General features: G+C 46.5%; 5 protein-coding genes across 18 annotated transcripts; 2 read left to right on the forward strand and 3 right to left on the reverse strand.

The window, feature by feature from the left end:
• Positions 1–30: 30 nt before the first annotated feature.
• LOC148389127 (mitochondrial adenyl nucleotide antiporter SLC25A24-like) lies at positions 31–5266 on the reverse strand. 2 transcript variants are annotated; one of them, XM_088394638.1, is made up of 10 exons: positions 4783–5264; positions 3308–3434; positions 3145–3232; positions 2808–2919; positions 1870–2028; positions 1630–1782; positions 1260–1367; positions 830–997; positions 593–743; positions 31–534 (listed from the first exon to the last, which is right to left on the reverse strand). In XM_088394638.1, exons 1-10 carry the CDS (start codon positions 4960–4962, stop codon positions 353–355), a joined length of 1428 nt encoding a protein of 475 aa, XP_088250764.1. In that variant the 5' UTR covers positions 4963–5264; the 3' UTR covers positions 31–352. The 2 variants fall into 2 exon arrangements, with proteins under 2 accessions (XP_088250764.1, XP_088250765.1); XM_088394639.1 differs by having other exon boundaries at positions 356–534; positions 618–743; positions 4783–5266.
• Positions 3341–11839, forward strand: LOC148389128 (EEIG family member 2-like). 7 transcript variants are annotated; one of them, XM_088394645.1, is made up of 11 exons: positions 6556–6909; positions 7679–7799; positions 7922–7951; positions 8019–8135; positions 8314–8360; positions 8572–8666; positions 8795–8896; positions 9056–9278; positions 9684–9820; positions 10008–10077; positions 10288–11838. In XM_088394645.1, the coding sequence occupies exons 1-11, from the start codon at positions 6764–6766 to the stop codon at positions 10328–10330; spliced, it is 1131 nt and encodes a 376-aa protein (XP_088250771.1). In that variant the 5' UTR covers positions 6556–6763; the 3' UTR covers positions 10331–11838. The 7 variants fall into 7 exon arrangements, with proteins under 7 accessions (XP_088250770.1, XP_088250769.1, XP_088250766.1 ...); XM_088394644.1 differs by lacking the exon at positions 6556–6909 and adding an exon at positions 3341–4183 and having other exon boundaries at positions 10008–11839; XM_088394643.1 differs by lacking the exon at positions 6556–6909 and adding an exon at positions 4197–6453 and having other exon boundaries at positions 10008–11839.
• Positions 11823–14418, reverse strand: henmt1 (HEN methyltransferase 1). 2 transcript variants are annotated; one of them, XM_088394648.1, is made up of 9 exons: positions 14159–14416; positions 13895–14007; positions 13585–13719; positions 13309–13491; positions 12851–13040; positions 12654–12774; positions 12376–12493; positions 12093–12250; positions 11823–12013 (listed from the first exon to the last, which is right to left on the reverse strand). In XM_088394648.1, the coding sequence occupies exons 1-9, from the start codon at positions 14240–14242 to the stop codon at positions 11919–11921; spliced, it is 1197 nt and encodes a 398-aa protein (XP_088250774.1). In that variant the 5' UTR covers positions 14243–14416; the 3' UTR covers positions 11823–11918. The 2 variants fall into 2 exon arrangements, with proteins under 2 accessions (XP_088250774.1, XP_088250775.1); XM_088394649.1 differs by lacking the exon at positions 13585–13719 and having other exon boundaries at positions 14159–14418.
• Positions 13695–26500, forward strand: stxbp3 (syntaxin binding protein 3). Of its 5 annotated transcripts, none has more exons than XM_088394622.1 (20): positions 13695–13829; positions 13909–14021; positions 21653–21702; positions 21868–21949; positions 22059–22135; positions 22206–22278; positions 22433–22533; positions 22706–22851; positions 23001–23094; positions 23245–23369; positions 23453–23551; positions 23680–23737; positions 23861–23926; positions 24034–24114; positions 24206–24341; positions 24935–25041; positions 25145–25243; positions 25446–25531; positions 25660–25808; positions 25887–26500. In XM_088394622.1, the coding sequence occupies exons 4-20, from the start codon at positions 21919–21921 to the stop codon at positions 25988–25990; spliced, it is 1632 nt and encodes a 543-aa protein (XP_088250748.1). In that variant the 5' UTR covers positions 13695–13829; positions 13909–14021; positions 21653–21702; positions 21868–21918; the 3' UTR covers positions 25991–26500. The 5 variants fall into 5 exon arrangements, with proteins under 5 accessions (XP_088250748.1, XP_088250749.1, XP_088250747.1 ...); XM_088394621.1 differs by lacking the exons at positions 13695–13829; positions 13909–14021 and adding exons at positions 14963–16635; positions 16729–16798; XM_088394620.1 differs by lacking the exons at positions 13695–13829; positions 13909–14021 and adding exons at positions 16932–17956; positions 18023–18146.
• LOC148389131 (fibronectin type III domain-containing protein 7-like) lies at positions 14660–21356 on the reverse strand. Of its 2 annotated transcripts, XM_088394610.1 has the most exons (14): positions 19988–21356; positions 19845–19860; positions 19393–19650; positions 18988–19248; positions 18240–18500; positions 17829–18092; positions 17508–17762; positions 17131–17388; positions 16360–16614; positions 16027–16281; positions 15676–15936; positions 15549–15578; positions 15405–15440; positions 14660–15263 (listed from the first exon to the last, which is right to left on the reverse strand). In XM_088394610.1, exons 1-13 carry the CDS (start codon positions 20039–20041, stop codon positions 15406–15408), a joined length of 2463 nt encoding a protein of 820 aa, XP_088250736.1. In that variant the 5' UTR covers positions 20042–21356; the 3' UTR covers positions 14660–15263; position 15405. The 2 variants fall into 2 exon arrangements, with proteins under 2 accessions (XP_088250736.1, XP_088250735.1); XM_088394609.1 differs by having other exon boundaries at positions 17829–18500.
• Positions 26501–26799: the final 299 nt, after the last annotated feature.

Raw genomic sequence — 26799 nt, forward strand, 5'->3', positions numbered from 1 at the left:
AATAGTACCTCCAATGACCGACCACAAGTGTGTACTGAAATGTTTTTATTCGTGTATTTATTTGTTGACGTAAACATCTACCAAATGAGGGAGAGAAAGGCAAACTCGTGTAGGGGGAAAAAAATACTTGAGGCACAATGATTTTCCAGACGGTCCTGATTGATGACCAACAAATACGTATCGTCCGACTCGAGGAACTTGCAATCCAAACTAACGTTTGAAACTCAGCCGTGCTTTGCCTGGAGTCTGAGTTGGAACCCCAAATGAATAGCAAGCCAGAATTGGAGAAATGTTTGACAATATGAAGAAAGTGCGGTGTCCATTTGCGCATAACGAACCATCGTTTCTTGTCTTACTTCTGTATACCGAGGCCCGAGCGCATATATTCGTACACCACGTAGCTGATACTGACAGCTGGCAGCACCTTCATGAAGTTGGGCAAGATGCCGCGGTAAAGTCCAAAGAATCCTTCTTTCTTCAAAATCTCCTTCACCATCTCTTTCATCTGCAATTGTTGCGCACCCTCCACAGAAGCTGCATGAGCAAAAGTCATCAGTTGAGTTATGGAATCAATGTGAAGACTTGACGTTACCTTGTGCCTGCATCCTGGTACGGACCAGAGCCAAGGGGTAACTGGCCAGCTGGCCACAAGTACTGGAGAGGGTGCCGCAGCCCAGCAGCACCAGCACGCCCGGGTTGGCTGTGTCTTTGCCATAGCGGGACAACCACAAGTTCTTCAAGCTCTAGAGAGAAAATGGTGGGTGAGAAGAAGGTTGACGAAAACAAGGACTGCTGTGATGGTGGGCTGTGCTGTGGTGTGGTGGCTCACCTCATAAACAGCCAGATCGATCCCAGCGTAGGGAATGATGCCCAGAATATTAGGAACATAGCCCTTGTAGAATGCCTTCACGCCTTCTCTTTTGAAGATTTGTTTGGCGCAGTCCGCCATTCCCGAGTATTGGCCCGTCTTCCTCAGGGTTAGCCTGGTCTTCATCACCTAAAAGGACAAAGTTGAAAGAAAGAAGCATCCCAAAATCCACCCATCCATCTGGCCATCCCTATGCTGCTCCATCCATCCATCTGGCCATCCCTATGCTGCTCCATCCATCCATCCATCCATCCATCCATCCATCCATCCATCCATCCATCCGAGCCGCCGCATTCCACATCAGACAAAATCAAACGGATAGCCAAGGGCAAACAATGGCCCGTTTGTATTGAAAATTGAAATCCAGTGCAAACAATCTGACGGAGCGCACCTCCATAGGGTAGATGGCCGTTTGGGCCGTTGCTCCAGCAAGCGATCCCGCAATGAATCTCTCGTGCGTCTTGATCTTGCCTGGTTCGCTGGACAGCATCTTCTTGTACTAGTCGGACACAATGTAAGAAGAAAAATAGATGGGATTGGACAGACACAATCAAAAAGCCCAAAGACTCATTTTTGGCTGAAGCGACACCATTAGGCTCGGTGCAAAAAAGATGGGATTGGAGAGACACAATGGAAGAAAGAAAAAAAAAGACTCATTTTTGGCTGAACGCAAGTAAATTCTCTGCACTTGCCAAAGAGAGAAAATAGCTCCCACCAAGCACAACATTCAGTCTTCTTCCAAACAGGGATGGATTCATCACCTTTTCGTAGGCCATGAATTTAATGGCGGTTTCTGGGGCGATCTTGAGGACGTTAATACCATTTCCTCGCCATAAAGACGCCAAGCCTCCTTCCTTCAACATTTGCTTGAAACCATCCACCAGGTTGATGTTGTTGCTCTTTGACGCATGGACCTGCACATCAAGAGTCATGGATGAAAGGATTGCGACACGGTGGACACGATCCAATGAGCGAGCGAACGAACCAACGTGCGGACAGACCTGCATGAAGACCTTCATTCTGTCCAGGGGGGCGGTACCCGTACGGGACACTGCCCCCGCCATGGCCCCCGCAGACAGCTGCTTCCACCACAAACCTGTCGTCTTCTCCTCTTCTGTAAATTCATCTGGGATGGTCAGGCTGTCGCCTATGTCCAGCACCTGGACGTTTGGGGTTAGAATTTAAGCCATTTCTCCAGAGTTTGACATCATCAAACATTTCAAGAGACATACGTAGTTGCTGCTGCTGCTGCTGAGGGCAAATGACAAGCGTGCAAGTTGAAGAACCTACCATATCCACCTCCAGCTCATAAATGGCCCCATCATCATCATCATCATCATAAAAATCAAGAAAAAAATGCGGCTGCCGCTGCTGCTGCTGCCGAGGCTGCAGCAGAGCCATTGCTGTCTCAAAAGGTAACAAAGTTGTTGTTTTGTCTGGATGGATCCTTTCCACGGCTAAAGGGAGCTTGCCGCTGGGTCAGACAAAGCGCTTCTTCCCAAAGAAAGAAATGCCGAGGAGTGAGAGTGAATGCCTTTGCATGCTATTGCTTGGTGCTTCAATCTTTGCATCTCCACTGACTTGCTCTCTCTTGTTCTGTCCCAATCCCCTTGATGACCTAATCCCTCAAGCCAGATTTAAATTGCCAAGATTAGCAAGAACACTTTTATCTACAGTCGTGTCATTGAACAGCGGCAGCCAAGCTCGGAGCTTGGCCGTCGACGACAACTGGCTGTGCGATAGATGATTCGGAGCCTATTTTTTAGGGTGAGCGTAGTATTTGGAGGACGTTCCGCCCAGCCTCAAGATACGGAAACCATACTCGGTCGGTCCGCGATGGCGTTTATGGATGCGTGTATTGCTCAATGTTAGAAAACCGAGGAACCCGGCCGGTGGTGAATATGTAAACATTTTGGCTTTGGTAAATTTGCAGACATACCGTAGTGTGTTTCCAATATCGGACAACCTCCTCAAGGTTGGTGGCTGTGGTCAACAGGAAATGTTTCCTCCATTCATTCCAGTCCACAGTCATCGTGCCATCGACGTCAATACTGTGCAAAAGGTCATTCAGTACCAGTTCGGCTTTTGCAATTCAAAAGAAATCAAAAAGGGATCAATTGTAATGTCTTTGATATTGTCTGCGTCATAGTGGCGAGTGATTGGGAGTCTTTCGAGAGAATCTCATCTGTCCATGCGTGTGTTTATTTGGAGAAATGCAGCGATGAACTCGCATGACTACTTCCCCAATGTCGGTCTAGTACATCCTGAAAAAATACCTCTGAAGAATCTTCTCCGCTTCGTCCTTGCCGATGTCCAGCCCGATATCTGCGAGGGCCTGCTTGATCTCCATGCAGTCAATTTGACCTGTCGAGACAAAAAGTCAACCCTGCAGCCAAATGACGCTGTTTTTACCGTGACAGCCCAGAGCCTTCACTTTACCATCATTGTTTTTGTCTAAGCTCTTGAAGGTCAGTTGTAACTTCTTCTCGTGTTCCTTCAGGTACTTGGAGAATTCGTTGAAGTCGAGTCCTTCGTCTTGGTCCTCGTCTCCAGAGGAAATGATTTTCTTCAAGGAACAGAAGATATTATTGGTCCAAAGTAGTACTTCAAACAAATCTGAAACTTTATAAGTATAGAAATAGTCGCAACATGAAGACGTCTATATAGGTCATATTGTTACATAGCCCCACCTAGTGGTGACAATAAATCTCAGCTTGTACACTACGTCCCGCGTCCCCAACCCAGGGTCCGCGGACCGGTAGCGGTCCGTGGGTCACTTGGTACCAAACCGCGCAGAAAAAAAATAATAATTATCGACGATCAATTAATTCAGGTCAAGACGCTCGTCCTGGTCACGTGACATGTTTCCCCAGTTGAGCCCGCAAAGCTAGCAAAAATGAGTAGGAATTTATTCTGGAAAATGTGGCGATTCTCTCCTAATTACATCCGTCGGTACAGCTGTGTCTCTTGACACAGGTTAATTCAGGTCAAGAAGCTGAAAAAGAAACAATGGGAAGAAGAAGAGGCTACGACTTCTAAGAAAAGGAAAGCTGTATTTCAAAGAAAGTCCTACTTGAAATATGGATTTATCGCCGCCACAGGTGACTGACGCGCCAAGCAAGCCCACTCTGCATAATATGTGGCGGGCGGGCGGGCGGCGACTGGCTAGCTAACGAGGCAATGAAGCCTTCCAAAGTGCTTGGGCACATGGAGAGCAAGCATCCAAGAGCATCTAAGACAAACCTTAACTAACCACTTGGGGTGTCATTGTCTTCGATTACGCCGGCTCAGTGCTCCCTCTCATTCAACGGAATGGTGAGTTTTATTTGCATGTCGTTTATACTTGTCTTTATGCCAGTCGTATCATTTCAGTTCGTCTTACTTATATATTTATTATAAATGTGTGATTGATTTATTCATCTAAATGTATGATTGATTGATATAAAGGCCGGTCTTCGAAAATATGTCTGATACGCAACCGGTCCGTGGCGCAACAAAGGTTGGGGACCACTGCACGACGGCATCAAGCCCATTGCACGACTCCAAGTGAAAAATGGTCAGACACAAGAGCCTCAAGACGTTGATCACGCTCTATGTATATTTTGTAACTTCTCCGCAAAGCGTGTGGCAAAATCTGACGATGCCCCATGACACCATTTCTGACTTGAGCACTGTGAGTAGGTCATGACTACCAAGCAGAAAGTAACTTTATGTGGACTTTAACACCCCGCTTCAGGAAATTGGTGGATATGAAATTCCTCTGTGAGAGAGAACGCGAGTTACCGTCAAAGTTACGAGCAGTATGTCAATACAATACTTCTTCCTTCCGTCCTCCCTCCCTCCTTCCCTTAGCGTGTGTAGTCAGTCAACGAGTACTGTGGTGTGCATTTCTGACAGGTTATCAATCCAATTACCTGAGCCGCTCCTTTCCTGGCACGGATGCCCATTGCAGCCAGGCCTGCCTTCAGTTCCGACACATCCACTTTCCCATCCTTGTTTGCGTCGAGCTTGGCAAACAGCTCCTCGTATATTTGGGGGGTCTCCGCCGAGCACTGACACTGCGTTAAAAACATTTTTGCAACTGTTTGATACATCGTTTGCTTGACAAACGGAAACAATCTTCAGCTATGGTAGCAAATCCACTCCTGTGGTCGCCGCTCCTTCTGGTTTCGGTTCCGTGTAAGTTCGGATGGATCGGATTTCCGCAATGTCGCGCGCCGAATCGATACAACACACGTCGACTTGGAGATGCTTGCATGAAGTAGATCATCAAATTGTTGTTGTTCTTGTTTTTAGGAATGAGCGTGTGTGTGTGTGTGTGTGTGTGTGTGTGTGTGTGTGAGCGAGAGGTGGTTAGGAGACTTTAGACAGACTCGCCCGACTTTTCCGTGGAGACCTCCTCTTTTCACGGACGCACGGGAGGCAGAGCGACACACCCTTCCTTCAGCATTATCTGCGCCCTCACATATTGCGCACTGCTGGGGGCGAGCTCAGAGAGTCGTATTTCTGTTGCTATTTGAATACATTGATTGTGTGAAATCTAAAGGTGCATTTACATCACTCCAAAATATGCCGATCACTTTCAAGAAACTCCCAAACGACAAATGTCAACTTTTTCAACATTCAACGAAAAATCCCACGAAATAGTCCTCATCCATTCGACATTCAACATAAGAGATTGACATTGTTGGAACGATTTTTAACATGTCAGAAATTGCCATCAAACCCCCCAAAATGTCAACATTTTTACCGTAAACTAACAAATCGCTATTATCCATCCCATCCATTCCCAATGATACATTGTTGCCATTTGAAAATGTCAACATTCACTGAATTCATTCTGTGAACTGAGCAAACCGTTTTGGTGCGGTCTCTTTAAATGCAACTAGAGATACTTTACATCCCGCCCCCTCCAAGCTGCAGGATGTGCCCCTCCCATTCCAGTCGTACATATTTGTAGTTTCCCCCCCCTATTAAACATGTCAAAATGACCAGAACTATCCAGAGCACAGCTAAAGGGGGTCTTTTCCTTTTGGTTTGTCCTATGACAACAGCAAGCCACTTATTGATCGGACAACAAAGAAAATGTAAATTTAAATAACGTGACATATCTTGTAAATGAAAGGCAATGGTGAAAATGATGCAATTAGACTTCTTTTGTGCGTGCATGTAAATTGACAATCATATCTCGCCTCGTCCATTGGGTATAGGGCCAGCCCTGAGTATGCTGTAATTTGAGAAATCCTGACTTGATAACTCCACTGTTTTCAAGGTTCTTTTAAGATATTATCTCTGGCGTACATGTGGAAACTTGAATAAGCCCCTGCTATTTTGGCAGTATTTTCATAACGTGTTTGCCCTTTCAATGTAGTGCTATGTACTGTGTTTTGTGAAATCCATGATACTAAATTTGACATCATCTGGATGGCTAAACGATTCACAAAATTAGCTGGAAAATCAGTCAAGTCTAAATAATATGCATATCCGTTATATTTTTGTTACAATTATTTTCTCTTTCCAATTTCGCGGACCACCTGCAATACTGCCACGGACCACTGGAGGGCCTCGGAGCGCCTGATCTAAATGTATGTTATAGTACTACTACTCACTACCCGCCAAGTGTCGACATTTTGGATTCGAGTAACTCTATTTTATTTTGAAAGGTAAACTAGGAAGCGCTCGCTCGCTCGCTCGCTCGCTCGCTCGCTCGGTGGGTGCGCAGCTTTTCTCCTCCTGGCGTGGCGTCTCGTGAGCGCTGAGAGAGCAGCAGTAGCAGCAGCAGCTTCCCCATCTTCCCAGCCTCCCTCCCACAACACATCAATGCGGTGATTACCTCTGTGCACAATGGACGTCGGACGAGATTAAACATCCATCTCAAGACTGTCGAGCCCGTGCATGGATTTAATGATGATGAAAAAGAAGAAATTCAAATTTAAGGTGGATTTTGAGCTCGACGAGCTTTCGTCGGTTCCATTTGTCAATGGAGTCCTTTTCTGTAAAGTCAGACTCCTGGACGGCGGATTCTCCGAGGAGTCTTCGAGGTGAGCGTCATTCTTTCTGCTGCTGCTGCTGCTGCTTGCTGTGGGCGGCATCGGGCGGGCGGTCTGGGCGGAGTGGACTTGTTTGGATTTACACCGACGAGACGAGACGAGACGTTGCCCAATTCAATCCAATGTTCGCGATACCAACTCGTTCGTCGGACCGATGGAAACGGCTTCCACGCCAAAGACACCTTATGTCACGAGCTTTAAATGTAAATAAGCAAGCTGTAGGTAGGCCTTATGTAAGTGCTATTTAAGAGGACAGCTTAACCCTCTGCTGGCAGAAGCAAAACTAACCATAGCAAAATTCATCATCGAAAAATAGTTCTCAACAAGAACCCATCCCTACATAGGGTGCCGTTCACGCACGCACTCACACAAACGCTTCTTTTGTAGCATATAATGAGCACAATTGACAATACAATGACTTACCATTTTTCATTTATTGCAGACTGCTAATATTGATTCTAATTTTTAAAAAAAAAACCTCTTTCCACACATTATTGGATTTTTTTTCTTTTCTTAAGAAAAGATGAGTTTTCACTGAGAGTAAAATGGTTATCATATCATCAGAATATCTGGGGAAATGTTTGAGCTATGAAATTCACACAGCCCTAGCTCTGGCCTTCTTGTTCATACTACGTATGTGTGTACAATATTAAGATCTAAGAATAGCAGGTATGAATAGTTGATGGAATATTCATACGTATAATGTGCACTTGCTCCAAATTTGACTTAACGCTGACGTGTTTGTGGTTTCGTCACACAGGGAAGCGGTCCAAGCCAATAGTGTACGGTGGAGGAAGAGGTTCTCTTTTCCCTGTAAAATGAATGCCAGTGCCGGGACCGGTGTACTGGACCCCTGCGTGTGCCGCGTATCAGTCAGAAAGGTACTTGATTTATGGAGGCAGCGCTGCTCTCTGGTGTATTTTTGGAGAACATTCGAGTGCGCAAATAGATACCTAGTATATACGTAGTATGTTGTACTGAATATGTGTTTCTGTTTGGATAGGAGCTGAAGGGGGGCAAAGCGTATGCAAAGGTAAACTCATAGTGTCAATTAAGCTTATCGTTATTTAGCCCGCTAAATGACTTTGGTCCACCTACAGCTGGGTTTTGCAGATCTGAATTTATCAGAGTTTGCCGGCTCGGGAAGCACGACCCGCAGATGCCTGCTGGAGGGTTACGATACTAAAAATACTCGGCAAGATAACTCCATTCTTAAGGTAAGCTTGATGGTCTCCGGCTGACTTGTTGGACTTGGACGGACGGGACAAAGCATCATTTCTTTTCAAAATGTCAACATCTTTTCCCATTTGTCATCTGGCGCCCGCTGCCGCCGCCGCCGCTGTTCGATATCCCAGGCAGGCCTGACGTGAAGTGTAACATTTTTGGGGGTTGCAGGTTATCATCAGTACCCAGCTTATGTCAGGAGATCCCTGTTTCAAAACGTAAGTATGCCTAACCTTTTTCCCATTGTGAATGTTGCAAACTGCCTTTGATGAAAGGCTTGGGTGCTTGAGCACAACCATTGACTGCATGCGGTCGGTCGATATTCAACTCGCTAACTGTAGGAACAGGTCCATTTAGGCCAGCATTGTGAATGTCTTTGTCGCCGTACGTTAGCCGACAAGTTAAAAGCTCTGTCGTCGTCATCATCAGCCCACCTTCCACAGCCACCGTATTTGGCATCCAAGGTGACGGAGACAGCCTGCTGGAGGAGAGAAGGGGAGGCGACTCGCAAAAGAACTCTTGCGGTGGGTGAGCCAAATGGTGGCCACGATGGCAATATTTCCGTCCTGTGCCATCCTTCCCAAAAAGTCCGTCACGGGCCAATTAGTAGCTAAAAGAGGACTCGATGATTGACATTTTTGAAATGTTGCAGCATATACAGAGAGTCGAGACGTCAAGTGTTCCGTCGACGAGCTCGGCGGCTCTGGCCACTCGCGAACTTCCAGCTACGCCAGCCAACAGTCCAGACTCTCAGGTAAAAAAAACATCCGCATTTAAATTCTCCTTAACATCTTGTCAGTGTGATGGGTCATCTCAGTATTGTCAAGCTAGCTAGCTAGCTAGCTAGCATGCACGCATGTCCAAGCAGAGGAGATTGTTGTGCCGCCGTCGCAACGTTCCCTCTCCATTTCAGGCTACAGTACAGGCCATTCGCGCTCATCCAGCATGTCCGACTACGGTCACCGTCGGAACCATTCGGTGGGAAGCGCCTCGACGGGCATCGGCAGCATCCCAGAACCAAGTGAGGACAGAGAATCCAGAACGTGTCCCGCTCTGCCTGAACATCCGCCGTCCGCCACCGACTCCAGCGGGACTTCTCCGGTCCGAAGCGCCTCGTCCTGCGAGCGGCTGAACAGGTTACCTTTGACCTTTTCATTGACCGCGAGCAACTGCTAACCCCTATAACCATATATATATATATATGTACGTACGTACGTATATGGACTGCTCTTGACTACTTCTGCCTTAAAATAATGTCATATGGAATAGTCGTACAGAGTGTAGCAGCGTGCAAGAAACGGAAGATAGCCTGATCGTGGGACGTGATGTGCTTTCATTAAAAGATGACATGCTGTCTCAGCAACACTATTTCATGCTAAAAATACTTTTGACTCCCGAACAAACCAAGTCACGACAGCCTGGTGAAATGTTTTACTGGAAGAATAAAAATAGCCATTTATGTGAAATCGAGCGAGCAAGCGTTCGATGCAACTTACGTGGCCGGCCGGCCGGCAAATGACTTCCGCCTCTTCCGTCGGCAGGCATCCGGTCAAGCAAGACTCCATGGAGTCTCAGCTAAAGAGAATGGACGATACTCGAGTGGATGCTGACGACGTGGTGGAAAAAATCCTCCAAAGCCAAGACTTCACACCTGACCATCTCGACTCAAGTACGGAAGGTAACGAACGTGCAACAACAGGATTGCCTTTTTTTCCTCTGGCTCAATTTGCATCCATAGCAACCACAGTCACCTGACTTACGTATGTACTTACTAGCTTGTGTATAAAGAACGCCGCCTCCCTCCCTCCCTCCCTCCCTCCCTCCCCTCCCCTCCCCTCCCCTCCCCTCGCCTTGTTTCCTTTCAGAGGAGGGCTTACGGCTCTTTGTCGGGCCTGGAGGAAGTACAGCTCTCGGAAGCCATCACCTTCCTACCAGGTTAGCCGTTTTTGCTCATTCGAGAATCGTCTCCGCATTCTCCTATCCCCAAAACACCTTCTTAAACAATTCAAAAATGCGTTCTGCGTTGTCAAGCCAGGATGTTTACAAAAGGGATTTAACCGAAGCGAAGCGTGGAAGAATTGTGACAAGTTGGATTGCTTGGCCTGAAGATTTGACCTTGTCTTATTGTGTTTCATCCCACTGCAGGGTTGGTGCAGGCGCATACGAGCAAGTGGTGATAAAGCGTTAAACTGGATTAGCTCCCCCCAAAACACACATACGCAGGCAGGCAGGCAGGCAGGCAGGCAAGCAGGGTTGTGACCAGATCGGTCTTCTTTCTGCCATATATTGCTGATCTTGTATATGGTGCACAGCGAGTGGCAGACGTCACATGAGCGCCTCCTTGTGTTCTTACCTACAACTGAACGCTTGTGTCATTCTGACTGACCCCACTTTATATGTTGACAAGTGGCATCATACATATGTTTTTGGTTTGTTTGTTTGTTTGTGTGTGTTGATGATTACTATGGATTAGTATTGTGAAGGGCTGCATATGTTAATGATATCTCACACCCATATCCACAGTCGTCATCTCATTGTTGGACCAAACCCCTTGGAACAATGCCAACTGGGGCCGGTTGCAAGAGGAAGATAACGCCATGCGTTTTCATTTGGTTTTTAAAAATTCCCTTTCATGTTTTGTTGACGATTGTGCATTGAGGCTGCTGAGAGGCTGCTGCCGCTGCTGCTGTTGTAAACACTCTGAAAGTGGATAGAATATTTTACTATAAAGATTGAGTGGTGGACTTGAACCACTGGTCCTTGACCTAGGACCTGTTTGCCGTGGGGGTGGCATAAAGCTCTAGACAGACACCTTAGCTCCTGGGATCATTGGAAACATTTTGTTTGTTTGTTTGTTTTCGCAGTGTCGTGTACCTTAAAGCCGCGCGCTCGCTCGCTGGCTGGCTGGCTGGCTCGCTCTTGTTCTCTAGCCTACGCATCCATAGTACAAATGGCAATTTAACGAGCGACGTAGTCCACTTCCCATGGAGGTCATATCCGCCGAGTGTAGTGTTTACAGTATCGAGCGTGATGATTTGCACCATTCTATTTCTTTCCAGATTAGACTTGGTGTACTTTCTTCTCATTAGCCCGCTGAAGGAGCAGTACCCAAACTCCCGTCCACGACCCGAATCGCTATTTTTTTATTTCAGTGTTGGGCATCATTTTAATGTCGTGTTGAAAATGCCAAGAGAACATTGTGTTTGATGTACGCACGTAGTTGACAAAACATGTGGTCAACTCCCTCATTTGCCGTATCTGTTGATGGTGTGTGTGTGTACCTGTGTGCCTGGCAAAGGTACAAGGGTGGTGAATTAACATGTTGTTGCAAACATGGTTGCTTCTCTTCTGTGAAGTTGTCGTCTCTATTCCAATGTGACTTGGGTTTTTCTGTGGTGATGTACTGCGCTGTTTCAACTTTCCTTTCAGAGATGTGTTGTTTCCTTCGAGCGACACTCTGCTCCAACATCCCATTCAAGAAAAAAGGTGCAAATGTCATCTCGTTCTAGCGAGGACAAAATAGAAACCACGTGGGTATGAATGGGCTTAACTTTTTTCAGGGTTAGGGATGCCATCGATAGTTGTTTTTAATGTTCATACGTACATACTGCCGAAGAGAATGAAGTTCTTTTCAAAGGACGCGTACCTTACACTGTTGAATAAAAGCTCCCCAAAAAAAGTTTGCGGTGTATACGTAACTTTATTTCTTCTTCTTACATCCTTGGCTCTCATCTGAAAGCGTGGCTGAGCCGACTCGCCGACCGAGCGGCCGCTAACTAATAATCCCCCACCGCCCGGTGTTCCTCTCGCACGTAGCTGCTCTCTGCGTAGCCGCTGTCGAGCAGATCATGAGCACCTTCATCTTCGAGGTCTACAAACACAGCGTGACCAGCCACCACAGCGTGTGAAAACAACGTCAACGCGCTCCGAGAGAGAGAGGGCAACGGTACCTCGTTCCTGACTGCAGATAATGACGGCAGAGCGCAGGCCATTCATCTTGATTTGGGGATCATCTATGAGCAGTTGACTGAGATTTGCCACACTTGCGCTCATTTCACGTAAGTTGGGGCAGCGATTCCACAGTAAACGTAGGGGAACAGCCACGTGCCTGAGGAAGAGGGAACAAACTCGCGTCTCTTTGCTTAACCTACAATGTCGGCAGCCCGATCCAAGGTCGCGCGCGGCCAGCAAGATGACATCACTGGGATACGTCTCACACACACACACACACACCTGTGTAATGTGAGACACCGCGGTTCTTGATCATTTGTCCAGAAGATCTCTTCAAAGGCTCCTCCTCCTCCTTCTTGCTTCCCTTTCTCCTCCACTGGATTTGCCTCCTCCTGATCCCCTTGGGTTGGATCAGTTTTAACATGAGAGATACTGACAAACCTGCTTTTGGCCATCATAAAACAAGAAAGCTGAGTTCTTGAAATAACTGAAGTTCATATAGGAAAAGAAAGGAAAGGATTGTTAGGAGCCGAAGGTGTCTGTGTGTCAGTGACTCTTACCCGTTGTCATCTTTTCCAGCCATTCATTTTTCATCTTTTCCGCCCAGTACAGCAATTCACTAACCAGGGTCTTACGGAGAATGTTGTGGTCGCGCAGACTGGGGTAAGTTACATTATAAACCTAATCAAGAAACACATTGACATTCGCGCCGTGTTGCTCGAGCAAACTGGAGCGTGAAACCTTCTCGTCTACTCACCTGCAAATATGGGGATGGATCTTCTGCACTGTCACTTAACGTGTCCGCCGTGGCGGCGGCGGCGGCAGCGAGCCTGTCAAATACAGCAATCTGGGTGCAGAAGCCAATCGTCTGCTCTTGGCCCGGGGGAGCTTGTCCTACACCACTGAACTTGGCTTTGTAGCCAAACTTTGAGCATACATTCTGGGACCTGGAAACAAACCCCCATTTCAGCTCTTCTTGCCCCCTCATTGAAAATAGCACAATCATCCATCCCATCACTTCAGCAACAGAGTGCCATGTGAGAGGACTTGTCTTCAAGTAGTGGCCTCAGACATCTCAAATACTAGCAGGCCATGTCGTTCGCCGATGGCTGGGAAAAACCACGGACTAGGCACCGACGGGACTGGCTTTTCATCTGTCAGCATCATCGTCATTATGGCTGGATGGACACGAAAATAACTAAATAACTAACTTACCAGGATTGGAACTCCTCTCTGCTCCACTCAAACTTGTGGTCACTGTGCCTGAAAGCTGACGTTAAAGGAAAAAGCTGGTTGAAGTCCGAATTTGGCGTGCTGATGATCACTGTCTGCGGAGCCATGTATCCAAAGAGCACGTCACAGAAGCGCTTCAAATCATCAAGTGGGAGGTGCTCAATACTGTGCACATCCAGGGAGGGAGGGAAGGAAGCAAGGAAGCAAGGAAGCAAATGAGCACAGTTACGCATCTCCATTGTGTCAAAAACGCCTTACAGCTCAATGGCGGTCGCTAAATCAAATCCTCTGAAGCGAGCATCTTTTTGTGTGAGACAGCCCTGGTATAGCTGCACGCACAGTTGATTCCAAGTTGGCTGCAGGTAGTCAGTTGCTAGAGGAGCCAGTCCATGCCTGCACAAGGTCATCATTGACGTCACCAAACGGATATGCAAGTGTTGATATTGGCCACCATAGTGGCACGATCATCTGCCATCGCAACAACACTTTGTTCAAATATCTGAGTGAGTCTTATTTTGTCACTCGTCAAATGCCGCCCGCATCCGGCCTGTTTTAAGCGCACACTTACATCTTTTTTCTCAGCTTGTGGCCATTGAGGTCAACTCCGACCAACAATTCAATGTGACGATGAAAGCGGAGCTTTTGAAGAAGGCTGCACTCAGCGCAACCCAAGTCCACCACCTACACGAAATACGGTAAGGCAGAAAAGATGCGCTCATGTAGACGGACTCGATATTGTTATCGTGGCAATTCAATTCAAGAACAATCGCTGTTAGGTTACAAGTTCAACGCTGAGTTCATTACTCGCAGCAGGTGCTGCCCCAAATCGGACCTTTTTGGGCTTATTCCTCCTGACAAAGTCAATGACAAACTCATGTCTCTGCCTGTGAAGCGACGGTTTGAACCACGGATTCATTTCCCCTCGCTGTTTTTGGAGATTGGTTTACTTGACCTACTCCCAGCTGCAACTACCGGATTAGAAAATGTTATTGCTCTCCTAACGCGAGATGGCGATGTTGGCTGTGGATGATCTGGTTTTTGTTTTGGTTTTCAAAGAGGAAAACCGATCAAATGAAATGACATTTACGCAGTAGGTGGAACGAATAAACGTTGAATTTTAGCGAACTACGTCAAACAGGACGTCAGAAAAAGAAAAAAAAAAGAAAGTCCAGCCAACCATCCAATTTCGGAGTGACGGCGTTGACGGGCGGCCATATTGGGACAGAACGCTTTGTCTGGTAAACGTCAGCGATGTAGTCACTTTACTGCGAACTTTAAAATGATTCAAACCATTGAATTAAATAAATAAATACGATCTTTGTGAGACCTGAGCTTGTGGCAGAAACATTACAAACGCTGGGGAATTCATTTATTCTCAGAAATATGCACTGGGTGTGCAAAACCCAAGTGACATTTCAAAGCATTAAAATCATCCTGAGAAAGACAGTATACAATTTGACAGTAACAAAGGCACTCATTATTGTTCATGTTCAGACTCAGGAGGCTTCCTACTTGGTCCAATGACTATAAATTTACTTTGTATGGAAGGGTTGCCGAAGGAAGGAAGGAAAGTCAAAGTCAGCTTTATTGAAGGAAGGAAGGAAGGAAGGAAGGAAGGGAGGAAGGAAGGAAGGAAGGAAGGAAGGAAGGAAGGAAGGAAGGAAGGACAGTCGTTAAGCGCACATCACTGACAAAATCCTAAACGTAGCCAAACATATGTGACATGTTTCCTTTTGACGCTTATAATAACCTAAGACTTGGCGAAGAAGCCTTACAGGAAGGAGCCTTACAATCGCCTCAGGAAGGGACGTGCTAACAAATGAAACCAACGATAAGGTGCCTTCCCAACTGGCCGAGAAGATGGACCCAAACACGGAGGGGATGATGCAGATTGACGATGGGTTTACAGCAGGACAGTTGCATCAAATGACAGCAGGCTGCGGATATAAAATGGATACAGTTACTCAACAGCGTTTTCAATGTCAAGCTTGTGTGAGTTGCTTCTGTTTTAATGTTGCAAATAGCATACAAACTGGTGTCGAATATACGTACGTATATATATTTACTACACCACTTACCTTACTGATCCAGACTTCTCTTGCCTCTGTAAATCACTGCAAGAACAAGGATTTGATTGAGAACTTTTCTTTAAATAGCAAAACCGTGATGAGTGTATTTTACAGTACGACTTCATGATTTCCGATTTGACAAACGACACTGACCTGTGCCAATATCACTTTCGGTGCAAGTGACTGAAAGACGAGAAATAATGGACAATCAGCCCAAATGTTTGCTCTTTCGACATGGAATTTCTGCCGGGAGTTTGAGGAGCGTGTGCCTCCTGAATACCTGAATAAACCCTCTGAGTGCAAAATGAGACTTTGCTTCCTTCTGGCGTCAATGGAGCAACCACGACGTGATAAGCGTCTCCACATTGGACGTCTGCAATATCGCAGCTGCTCTCTCCCGCAGAGGTGGTGCAGTTGTAGGAGTTGTTGCTACCCGTGAGTTGGGCTACGTAACGGTGCTCGCTGCCAGTGGTGCGCCAGTGCAGCCGCAAAGTGTCGCCGGACATCTTGTACACCCTTACGCCGGATGGACAGCAGGCACCTGACAGACAGACAGACAAAGAGGCCGTGAGCAGCAATGCTAATGTAGCTGAACCCACTAGCTGCGTTGAGAAAGTGGCTGGTGACTGACTGGAGGAGAAGCCCTGATAGGTGCAGTTGACACTGCGTCCGCTGTGGCTGAAAGCCTCCATGGTGACTGTGTAGTTTGTGCCGCAAGTGATGCAGCCCATGAGACAGTGGTAGTCCTGGGTGTGGCAGCTGGCGTGACCGCGCGGCGATGTCAACGTGGTCACAAACGTGGAAGCGCCTTTAGCGTCAGACCACGACACGTTGCTCATGGCCTGAGTCACCTGGTGCACAGTGGCACTGGCCGGACAACAGGGTTCTGTGCAATGGAGTATGCTCCGGTTAAATGGGCCAGCCCATTGAGCAGCGGCAGCACTTTTTCTTTTTCATCCTTCACCTGTTTCCAGCGTTTCCCAGTAGCTGGGTAAACTCTGTCCGACGGCGCCGCTGGCTACGGCGCTGACCTCGTAGACGGATCCGCAGGCAAGACCTGCGATGTCGCAGCTGCTTCCGCTAGCCGTGCAGGTGTGCACGCCATCTTCTCCCACAGCGCTCACACTGTAATTGGCAGCACGATTGGTTGCGGTCCAACTGACGCTGACGCAGGACGAGTTCTTTGGAACCAGACGGAGATCGGTGGGCGCGCAGGGGGCTGGCCGAGAGAACGAGAAAGGTAGGACACCCGGGAGTGATTGTTTTCAAACGTTGACTCTGACAATCTTATAGTACGTAGACACGCATTTTTAGGATATACTACACTTTGCAGGAGGGCTTCCTGAAACTACAACCCATTCCAAATATACTACGTAACCAGTAGAAGTCATGGAATCGGAAAGGTGAGCCAGCGAGTTAAAGAGTAATCGTGACGACTGTTAAACAACGGAACCCTTAAATTAGCATCGTCGCTCATGGACCATATTAACGTACAGGAATTACAACGATTTGAAAACATTCCTCTTCACTTAGCAGTAGGCTAAGACCCAATCGTCATGGGTGCCTTCACAGACGATTGGATCTTCTTTCTCCAATGGCGCGTGAGCTCTTGCCTGTCTGCGTCTGTGGTGTGAGTTTTGCATTTGGCACGACAGCCGCTCACGTGCTCTTCTTACCCGTGTCTTTGGTGTGACTTTTGCATTTGGCATGACAGCCAATCATGTGCTCTTCTTACCTGTGTCTTTAGTGTGAGTTTTGCATTTGGGATTACAGCCGCTCAAGTCATTGCAGGGTGTCACCAGCACACTGTAGGTACTGTCACAGCTCAGGTCAGAGAGGGCGCACACCGGCGCCGTGTCGTTGCACAGGACCACTCGCCAAAGATCCGCCGCCCGAGTCTCGTACAGATCTGCTCCCCGAGACGCCGTCCACGTGATCTCCAGAGTGTCCGTACTCACCGGGGAGACGGACACGTCCTCTGGACAACAGGGCACTGACAAAGGCCAAAGGGCTTGAGCCAAAGCGCCAGAGACCGAGCGCCGGAGACTGAGCGCCGGAGACCGAGCGCCGGAGACCGAGCGCCGGAGACCGAGCGACAGGCCGGCCACTTACGGGTGGTGTGGTTGACGCTAGGGCCCGGAGGACTGGAGCCGGCGTGGTTGTAGGCAAACACGTACATGTGGAACATGTAGCCGCATTGGCAGCGGTAGGTGCAGTTGGGGCTGGTGGTGTTGCAAGTCTCCTCGCCGCCGTCGCCCGTCTTCACGTAGGCCGTGTAGTTCTCCGCGTAGGGCTCCGGAGCCCAGGACAGCGTGCAGTTTCCTTCCGTGGACTCCACCAAAGACAAAGATTTGGGTGGGCAGGGGACTGGCAAGTAAGAAGGTTCAAAAGGTTTTCAATCGTTGGTGACAAAGGGAGAATGTGGCTACTCACAGCTAACGAACTCCACGTGACTCGAAGGGTAGCCGGGTCCTGCGTCATTGGATGCCGTCACCTGGATAACGTGCACCTCTCCGCACGTGACCGGCGAGAGGACGCAAGGGCTGGATGAGGCGCTACAAGTGAGGTTCTGGCTGCTCATCACACGGTACTCGACGCTGCCATAAAGCTCCCGCTTTATTTCCCAGGACACGGAGAGCGCAGCTTGCTCGCCGATCGTCGCCACGGAGACTTGGACGGAATCCGGCGCGGGAGGTCCTGCGAATGAAAGACGTCTGGCGATCAGACTGTCGATGAGGCGCAGGAGCAAAGGTGACAGACCAACGTCTGCTTTATTGTCAATTTCTTCACATGCCAAGACACGCAAAGAGATGGAAATGACGTTTCCACTAAGTCCTTCCTTACGTGTCGTCTGGTTGACGTACAAACTGGCCTCTCCCTTCCGTTGTTCCGCGTCCCAGCCGTAGCCCATGATGGTGAAGAGGGCGCCGGCGTCAAGTCCGGACACTGTCAGATCGGTGCCGCTCGTGTTCCGCTTGACGGTGGTGTTGGAGAAATCCTCGTACAGGATGACGGTGTACTGGACGGCACCGTCCATCGGCTCCCAGGATATCAGAATGCTGTCGTTGCTGGGAGAAGAAGTGATGGGCTGAAGAGGGGGCAAAACTGTGAAGGAGAGAGAGAAAAGAAAACCTGGCTCAAATGTTGCCGCACCGTTTGCTACAGCAGCGCCTGCCTTGAGTCATTGCGTACGGCTTTGGAAAAGTACAGCGAACGAGTCGGCCCAAGATCCTATGTTTCCAAGGCGCGTGTTCTGATTCCATTCAGCGTTCGGCTTTTGGGCCTCGGGCTACTCACGCAGCCTAGAACTTGACTGGGTGATAACACCGCTGCTCGCGGATGAGGTGCGCTCCCTTGAGACTACAGATGCGTGCTGAATACAAGGCTTTGTGTTTTTGACAGAGAGAGAGAGCTCAGCTAAAGTTACCAGGCCCGTCATATTTCTCGTACGATGTATCAAGTGAGCGCGATGGTGCTATCAGACAATAGAGATGAGAACGGGGTGTGACGTGACTCTTTTTGTTTGACGTGGAACACCGGCCGGCGCTTTCTGGCGAGAAGGCTTCCCACCCACACGCTGGGAAAAGTGTACCTGTCATTCCGGTCACGGAGGGAGACGGCTGGCTGCGACCTCCGTCGTTCCCAGCCATGATGCTCAACGTATACTCGGTGTAGGGCGTGAGGGAAATGATCTCAGCCGGGGAGGAAGAAATTGTGTCCTCCCTAAAAAAACCCGCTGAATTCTGGACACGTACAATGTAATGCGTGGCTCCTGTAACCGAGTTAAATTCAACCATTAACGTTTGGCTATCCTTTGGCTTGACTGTCTGGATGGGATCCATCACCTCGGGAGCTGAAATATGACAACAAACGCTTTCATTAGGTTGGGACATTTTCTTTCATCGTTAGCATTTTAGGAAGCACATCTCTTTTGCTTCTAATGATCACAATTGTAGAGCCGAGCAAAAACAAACAAAAAAACACGTGCTCATCTGACCTGTTAATGACCGAACAGTTGTAATGTTCAGCGGGTCTTGGTTAACATCCAAAGGTTGAAGAGTGAAGACATAGATGTTGTTGGGGGACAGAGAGTTGACGGTGCCCATCACTGTGTTTCCACCAAATTGGACAAAAGCAATGACATCTTGCGAGCCATCTAGGGACACGCTGATCAGGTAGGAGCTGGCTCCGGGATAGCTGTCCCAGCGGAGAGTTACGCTCCTGGATGTCTCTGCGAACACTGATGCTGTGAACGCTGAGAGAGAGAGAGAGAGAGAGAAACAGAGAGACAGAGAGAGCCAGAGAGAGAGAAGGACAAACAAGTTGGCCAAAATGCCACGCAGCAGTATTGTATTGTAAGACGCGCTTGATGTTGTTACATATCATTGGTGCGACGTACACCAGTGCCAAAAGAAAGATTTACGTTCTGAAAAGAATCAAATCCCATACCCGTTTCAGCTGAAACCTGTAAATTCCAATGAGAAAAATGAATACGCTTTCTTTCAACCAATTGATGTGAACATCTGTAAGTACACAACTCTCATTTTCGTTTTTTATCAACATTTTTAGGGAATAAAAAGACCTTTTCTTACCTGTGTGTATATACACACCAAGATGAAAGCAACCAAACCTTTCAGTGCACCCATTCTTCCAAATGCCTTTTTTTCTCTTACCACTCTCTGCCCTATGATTCGATTAAAAACTCTGTCTCAGTCGGAACGGTTTCACCCTTTTTTAAAACGAATCTGGTATCTGTCTGGGTTGTAATACATACACCAAGACACGCCTTTTTAGCATGCTGTCCAATCAAAGCAAAGCAAAAACATGACAAAGAAACAGACTACCTGCTATCATAATAATAATAATAATGATAATAATAAGATGATTAGTGCCACTACTACTACTACTACTACTAACAATAATAATAATAATAATAATTATTATTATTATTATTATTATTATTATTATTATTATTATTATTATTATTATTATTACAGCAGGTACAGTTTGTTTGATGAAAAAGAATGACCCCTAACGGGACAAGCCGAAAGGAAGTGGAGGAAGAACGTATAATAAAAGTTGATCAGAATGCTATTCATAATGAAATATGAATATGGACATCAATAGAACAAAGCAAAATGATATATACATGTCAAATGCAATTTTCTCTCTGCGAGGGGCCGCAAGCCTGAGACCGGAAGTCTAACCGGAAGTCGTAATGTTTAGCATCATGCGCCACTCGCATCAGACCAGACAGGGAAAAAAATCTGACACAATTTGTCAAGACGAAACCCATTATCTGTATGTTGCTAAACAAGTTTGCCATGTATTTCTATTCTTTATGGTTGAAAAGACAAGAACGCTATTAAACTATGTTCCCATTTCAATCTTTTCAATATTTCTTCATTTTGATTTACAACCTCGGCCTTTTTCGATGATTATAATTATTATCACTTATTCGTTCATGTTTCTATCTGTAATTACTTTGTAAATTGCGTTTGGTAAATAAAGTTATGATTTGAAAAAACAGCAGAGCAGACAGGAAAGGGCGCAGAAGAGGAGGGAAGTCAAGATGGCAACCGGTCCAGAGAACGGACTGAAAAGAATAGTTTGGAAAAGTAAGTTCGCTATCATAGTCAGTCGTTTGCGGTTCCGTTAACAATACAAGTCAGTGACTTTGTGCCGTAGAACTATCGGCCAAGCAGCACTTGCTTCCGTTGTGACTGAATGACAGTTGTCGTCTTGCTTCCGTTGTGACTGAATGACAGTTGTCGTCAACTTTCACGGCGGCGATGTGAAAACGCGAAAGAACGAGACGCAATTTCGACTCCTGGCCGATTGACGTGCGCACTTGACTCGACTTGACTTAATGGTACCAGCAGTCCGATTTTGCGGTCTGATTTTGACACAGTCCGAAAGTGGGTCAACGCTCTTTAGTTTGAAGCCAGCCACACCTCGTCTTCTCGCTCTCTCTTTCTCTCTCTCTCTCGGTTAAAAAGGCAGAATAACAATGTCAGTGTCCGGCCGGTGACCTTTTAAATGTTCTACCCTAACAAGAGAAAAGAATGGCATGTAAGAGCTCAAACTTTAAAACAAAACGAAACTTCCTCACGAGACACATCTTTGAAGCATCTCATAATATTTTGAAATGAAATGATGAAGCATAGCCTAATACTTTGAAATAACAAAGAAATGAAATGATGCATTGTTTTCTTGAAAACAGCCTCGATATCTGACACATTTACTTGTTGATACAGGAATTAGAGAAACAATTATTGAAGATTGCCGAAAATCAGAAGTATGGAAGGTAAGCAATCTTTCACGTTGCCTTGGTTTTGTTTTGCTAAGACAACACCCAAGTTACTGCTTCAAGTCTATATTCTCACTCAATGACTGAATTGCTCCTTTTTTGTGTGCCGTTTCTGCCATTGCTCTTATTAGGATTTCATAAACGTGTCCATTTTCTCTGCAGATATTGATTCTGGACCAGTTTACCACCAAGCTCCTGTCATCATGCTGCAAAATGTCGGATCTGATGTCCGAGAAAATAACAAGTAGGTTATCAATCTTGAGTTAGTTGCAGGACTCCTTTTCCTCGAACAGTACGCTCTAGGGTTCATTTGAAATGCAGTATGTGCAGATAAATGGATCTTTTTTCTTTAGTTGTGGAGGACCTACACAAAATGAGAGAACCTGTTTTGGAAATGAAGGCCATCTACTTTATGACACCAACAGCGAAGGTATACCCTGACTTCTTCTGTATCTCCAACACTGTTTTATAACGACGTTTCCCCCCTTCTTCTTTTACAGTCTGTGGACGCCTTCATCGCCGACTTCAAGCCTAAACCGAAATACAAATCGGCATATGTTTATTTCACTGACTGTAAGTAACACCGATGACGGTCAAATCATGAACGATGGTCAAATCGTTAGGCCTCATCACGATACATAACGTATGGTTACAGCCCTACTAAAGATGATCCGATTTTGACTGATTTTGAGACTATGCAAGCGAATAACAGAGCTGTGTCCCACAGACTGCCCTGATGACCTTTTCAACAATATGAAGCTGTACTGTGCAAAGTACATTCGGATTTGCAAAGAAATCAATATTTCCTTCATGCCACATGAAGCACAGGTATGTTACTATGTCGAAGAGCTTTCATGCCTTTTCTTCTTTTTGCTGTCTAGTTTTAACTCCTCTTTTTTAAAACGCGCACTTGAAAAGATGTTCATGAAATCAGGTGCGGATGAGTTCTAAATACAAAAAAACAACAGCAGCAACAACTCAAAACGTGAATTATTTTCAGGTGTTCACTTGCGCTAATCCGGGAGCCTTTCAGAGCATCTACAGTCCCAACAGTGAGGACAAAAAAAAGACACTGGAGATGCTTGCGGACCAGCTGGTCACCCTCTGCGCCACGTTGGATGAATACCCAGGGGTCCGATACAAAAGGTACACCGAGGAGAATGAATGTTTTGACTCGGATGACGCACCTTAGCCTCGAGCGTAAACTCCGTTTCGGTGGGAAAAGCGGAATTTGATACCGAAGCTTTAGAAAGAGAAAAATAGCGTCTTCCTTTTCATTTCATTTTCCCCACTAGAGACACCAACATGGAGTGCGCTAAGATTCTCGCAGAGTTGGTGGACAACAAACTGTCCAGATACTACCAGATGGATGACAGCAGTAAGAAAAAGGTCAGACATCCGTTGACCGAGAAAACCAAAGCTTTAGTTTTGGAAATTGTGATCACGTAACAGGCTGTCACAAGGGCATCACCACCTCATTTCAATCTCCATCAGAAGGTCAGATGAAAACTTGACCCGATTTGACCAATTTCCCACCAGGACAAGACTCAGGCCCAGCTGCTGATAGTGGAACGAGGCTTTGACCCCGTCAGCCCTATCCTCCATGAGCTTACCTACCAGGCCATGGCCTACGACCTCATTGATATCCACAATGACACGTACAAGTAATGTACCCTTGCCGTTTTGCTGACACTATTTTCCAAATGTGATGCACAAAATACATCTTGTGATTTTGATGACGTGTCAGGTACAAGTCTCAAGATGGCTCCGAGAAGCAGGCTGTGCTGAATGAGGACGATGCGCTTTGGGTTAAGCTGAGGCACAAGCACATTGCTGAGGTGTCCGAGTAAGTCTGACAAATGGGCGGGTTGGGGAGGGAGGGAGGGAGGGAGGGAGGGAGGGAGGGCGGGAGGGCGGGAGGGCCACGCCATGTACACATCTATTATTGTGCCATCCATTATGTTTCTAAACCAGACTCATCCCCAAGATGTTAAAGGAAATATCTGCTAGCAAGAAACAACCCGATGGGAAGGTACTTCTTTTGACTCAGCTAGCACTGAAAAAGCCAAGTCCGTCTGAGCGTCAAAGTGAAAACTGTATGCTACTGTACTTCCATGACAGCTTTTGGATTGTCATTTTGTCCAATGAATTTCAGATCAGCATCAGCAATTTGGCCCAAATGATGAAAAAGATGCCATCATTCCGTAAACAGCTGACACAGGTACATATGTTGCGCTGTTGCCTTTACACATCTCAGGGTGACATCATCCACCATCTTTCATTGTATATTGTTTGACATTGGTTCCATTTTTTCATTTGCGTCCCTAGAAAGCTGTTCACCTGCAGTTGGCTGAAGATTGTATGACGCATTTCTCCAACAATGTCGAGAAACTCTGCAAAGCCGAGCAGGTCCGTCTGAGCTTGCCCTGTTGGTGAAATCTCTGGGATGTTTTCGATCTTATCTTACGCACATATTTCTTTCTTTCTTTCTTGACGACAGGACCTTGCCGTGGGCTCGGACGTGGATGGGGTGAAAGTGAAGGATCCCATGAGGACGCTGTTGCCGGTGCTGCTCCACCCGTACACCACCTATGACAAGATCAGAGCTGTGCTGCTGTACATCTTCAGCGTCAATGGTACACCAAAAGATGGGAACAGCTGGTGAAATCTTGCCTCGTTTTGTGGATTCAAAAACAGAGGGACCCAAGAATGAATGCGGGAGGCTTTTCCGAGGTAGCTATGGTAGGCGGAATGCTCCTGTCAGGTTAGCCCAACGCTTCATGTAAGATGCTCTGCTTACTTACCAAGTGGATGGAGAAGAAGTCAAGTCAAGTCAAGTTTATTTGTATAGCCCTAAATCACAAACAGTCTCAAAGGGCTTCACATAGCCAAAAATTGAAAATGATTCTCAAAGCATCCCCTGATCTTAAGCTCCCAAAAGGGCAAGGAAAAACTCCAAAAAACCCTGCCCGGGGAAAATGAGAAACCTTGAGAAGGGACCACAGATGGAAGGATCCCCCTTTCAAGATCACCAGGTTGTAATGGATGCAGAGAGGGCACAAGTAATACATAAGAAGACCTGCATGATGGACCAGTTAGCCAGATTGTGAACTATCATTTCGGCTCTCATATTTTATCACCTGTTTTTGTGCAATCGATTTCATTTTGCACTAGGTGAAGATGAAGGCCACTCGATGGAATTGATCATCCGTTTTGTGTTTGTCACCAGGAACGACAGAGGAGAATTTGAACAAACTCATCCAACACGTGAAAATTGAAGAGGAAAAAGAAGTGATCCTAAACTGGAAAGAGCTCGGAGTCCCCGTCATCACATCGGTGCGTGGAGAATCCAGATGGATTGTTGACAACACTCAATTGCTGAAGCGAAGGCTTTCTTGAAAAATGGCCATCAATTGGAGTGTTCTACTTGTGATTGCAGCCCAGTTTGTTCCCCCGCAAAGCTACCAGACGGGACCGTTCTCAGCATGAGATTTATAATCTTTCCAGGTGGACTCCTCTCATCAAAGATGTCATGGAGGTGAGGAAGAAATACTGGGTCAAGGAAGTCATTTTTGTGCAGTTGACCAAACGGTGTTACATTGTCATGTTTGCTATGTCCTAATGAAGAGAAGAATGAAAGCTGGATGTTTCCCTCGCGTATGTGGCTGGTTAGGGTCAAGTATGATCCTGTTTGCAATTTGACTTGGATTATCTTTCAAGAACTCCAACGTTCTTTTCAGGATGCTGTGGAGAACAAACTGGACACTCGGGAATGGCCGCACCAGTCTGAGTGTCCGACTGCTTGGAATGGTTCGGGTGCTGTCAGGTGGGTCAGGGGTTAGAGCGCTGCGCTGCGCTGCGCTTCATTGGACTGCACTGCACTGCACTGCGCTGCACTGCACTTTTCTTTCTGCACTTTGCAGCGCCTCTGATAGCTTTTCATTCTCTTCGCAGTGCACGTCAGAAGCACAAATCCAGCTCTCAGGACGAACGTCGGACGGGCTCGCGCCTCATCGTCTTTGTCGTAGGAGGAATCGGCTACTCTGAGATGCGCTGTGCCTATGAGGTGACACAGGCTGTCAAATCCTGTCAGGTCATCGTAGGTGCGCACGCATTTAGTCTTTGATTTTTGTCACGTTGGTCGTTGCGCTATTGACGGCGCTCTTCTGTTTCAACTCTAGGTTCTTCCCACATTTTGACCCCAACCAGTCTACTGGATGACATCAAGGTCCTAAGCAAACATCCTATGCAGACTTTCAAAATTGAGGAGAGGAGCAATGACTAAAATGTTAGCCAACTAACAAGACTCAATGACTCAAATGTTAGCCAACCAACAAGACTCAATGACTCAAATGTTAGCCAACGAACAAGACTAACCTCCCTCCCTCCCTCCCTCCCTCCCTGCCCATCCTTCCCTGAATATTATCATGAGTGCACTCAACAAATCCCCTTCATCGGGGGACATGAAGGGAATGTTTTGGATGCCTTTTCCATTGGAGAAGATTTCCATCTTTGCTTTGAGAAACTAAATTGTATCGTAGGATGTGAGGATTAGGATCTTTGTTGTGAATTCACATTGTCCGGTCCTATGAAAAAAATACTGCAAACTTAATCTTGTATCAATTGGAATGGTAGAAGCGCTTAATTCATGTACATCGCGTTTGTAAGCACTGAACTTCACTCTGCTCGTGGAAACTTGGTCATCCTTCTATGTGAACATTATTTTTGTCTTTTTAAGTACTTTATTTTTTTAATTGAACAACTGACTAATAAATGAATGAAGTGGTTCAACTTATGCATGTTTTTTGTTTGTATCCCGGTATAATAGTTCTCTGACTGTAACAATGTTAACTTTGTAATGGCATTTTTATACAGCTGTTGGATCTTATTAGATAGTATTCCTAATTATGGGTTGTAAAAAGCAAGTACATACATATATATATATATATATATATGGAATATGGAAATTTGCTTGAATGTACTTGCTTTTTACAACCCATATGTATGTATGTATATATATATATATATACATATATATAAACTGTAGCGCTTGAAGTATGGGGAAATATGTTTTAGTTACAGATACACTTATCA

This window comes from Syngnathus floridae, chromosome 13, assembly GCF_059516105.1.
Source record: "Syngnathus floridae isolate MCC-2025c chromosome 13, RoL_Sflo_1.0, whole genome shotgun sequence".
Lineage (NCBI taxonomy): Eukaryota > Metazoa > Chordata > Actinopteri > Syngnathiformes > Syngnathidae > Syngnathus > Syngnathus floridae.

Coding starts and splice junctions, on each gene's coding strand:
- LOC148389131 (XM_088394609.1), bottom strand. CDS start 20,041: ATGGGTGCACTGAAAGGTTTGGTTGCTTTCATCTTGGTGTGTATATAC. Junction 15,579..15,675: donor CACTCAGAGGGTTTATTCAG/GTATTCAGGAGG, acceptor CTCGTCTTTCAG/TCACTTGCACCGAAAGTGAT. Junction 15,441..15,548: donor CGAAAGTGATATTGGCACAG/GTCAGTGTCGTT, acceptor TTGTTCTTGCAG/TGATTTACAGAGGCAAGAGA.
- stxbp3 (XM_088394619.1), top strand. CDS start 20,968: ATGGCAACCGGTCCAGAGAACGGACTGAAAAGAATAGTTTGGAAAA. Junction 22,136..22,205: donor TTATGACACCAACAGCGAAG/GTATACCCTGAC, acceptor CTTCTTTTACAG/TCTGTGGACGCCTTCATCGC. Junction 23,738..23,860: donor AGAAACAACCCGATGGGAAG/GTACTTCTTTTG, acceptor AATGAATTTCAG/ATCAGCATCAGCAATTTGGC.
- LOC148389128 (XM_088394640.1), top strand. CDS start 6,764: ATGGATTTAATGATGATGAAAAAGAAGAAATTCAAATTTAAGGTGGAT. Junction 8,136..8,313: donor AAGATAACTCCATTCTTAAG/GTAAGCTTGATG, acceptor TGGGGGTTGCAG/GTTATCATCAGTACCCAGCT. Junction 9,279..9,683: donor TCCTGCGAGCGGCTGAACAG/GTTACCTTTGAC, acceptor TTCCGTCGGCAG/GCATCCGGTCAAGCAAGACT.
- henmt1 (XM_088394648.1), bottom strand. CDS start 14,242: ATGAATCCGTGGTTCAAACCGTCGCTTCACAGGCAGAGACATGAGTTT. Junction 13,720..13,894: donor CACAAGCTGAGAAAAAAGAT/GTAAGTGTGCGC, acceptor GACCTTGTGCAG/GCATGGACTGGCTCCTCTAG. Junction 12,494..12,653: donor GCTGGAAAAGATGACAACGG/GTAAGAGTCACT, acceptor ATCCAACCCAAG/GGGATCAGGAGGAGGCAAAT.
- LOC148389127 (XM_088394638.1), bottom strand. CDS start 4,962: ATGTATCAAACAGTTGCAAAAATGTTTTTAACGCAGTGTCAGTGCTCG. Junction 2,029..2,807: donor GATATTGGAAACACACTACG/GTATGTCTGCAA, acceptor CCAAACGTCCAG/GTGCTGGACATAGGCGACAG. Junction 1,783..1,869: donor GAATGAAGGTCTTCATGCAG/GTCTGTCCGCAC, acceptor CTTGATGTGCAG/GTCCATGCGTCAAAGAGCAA.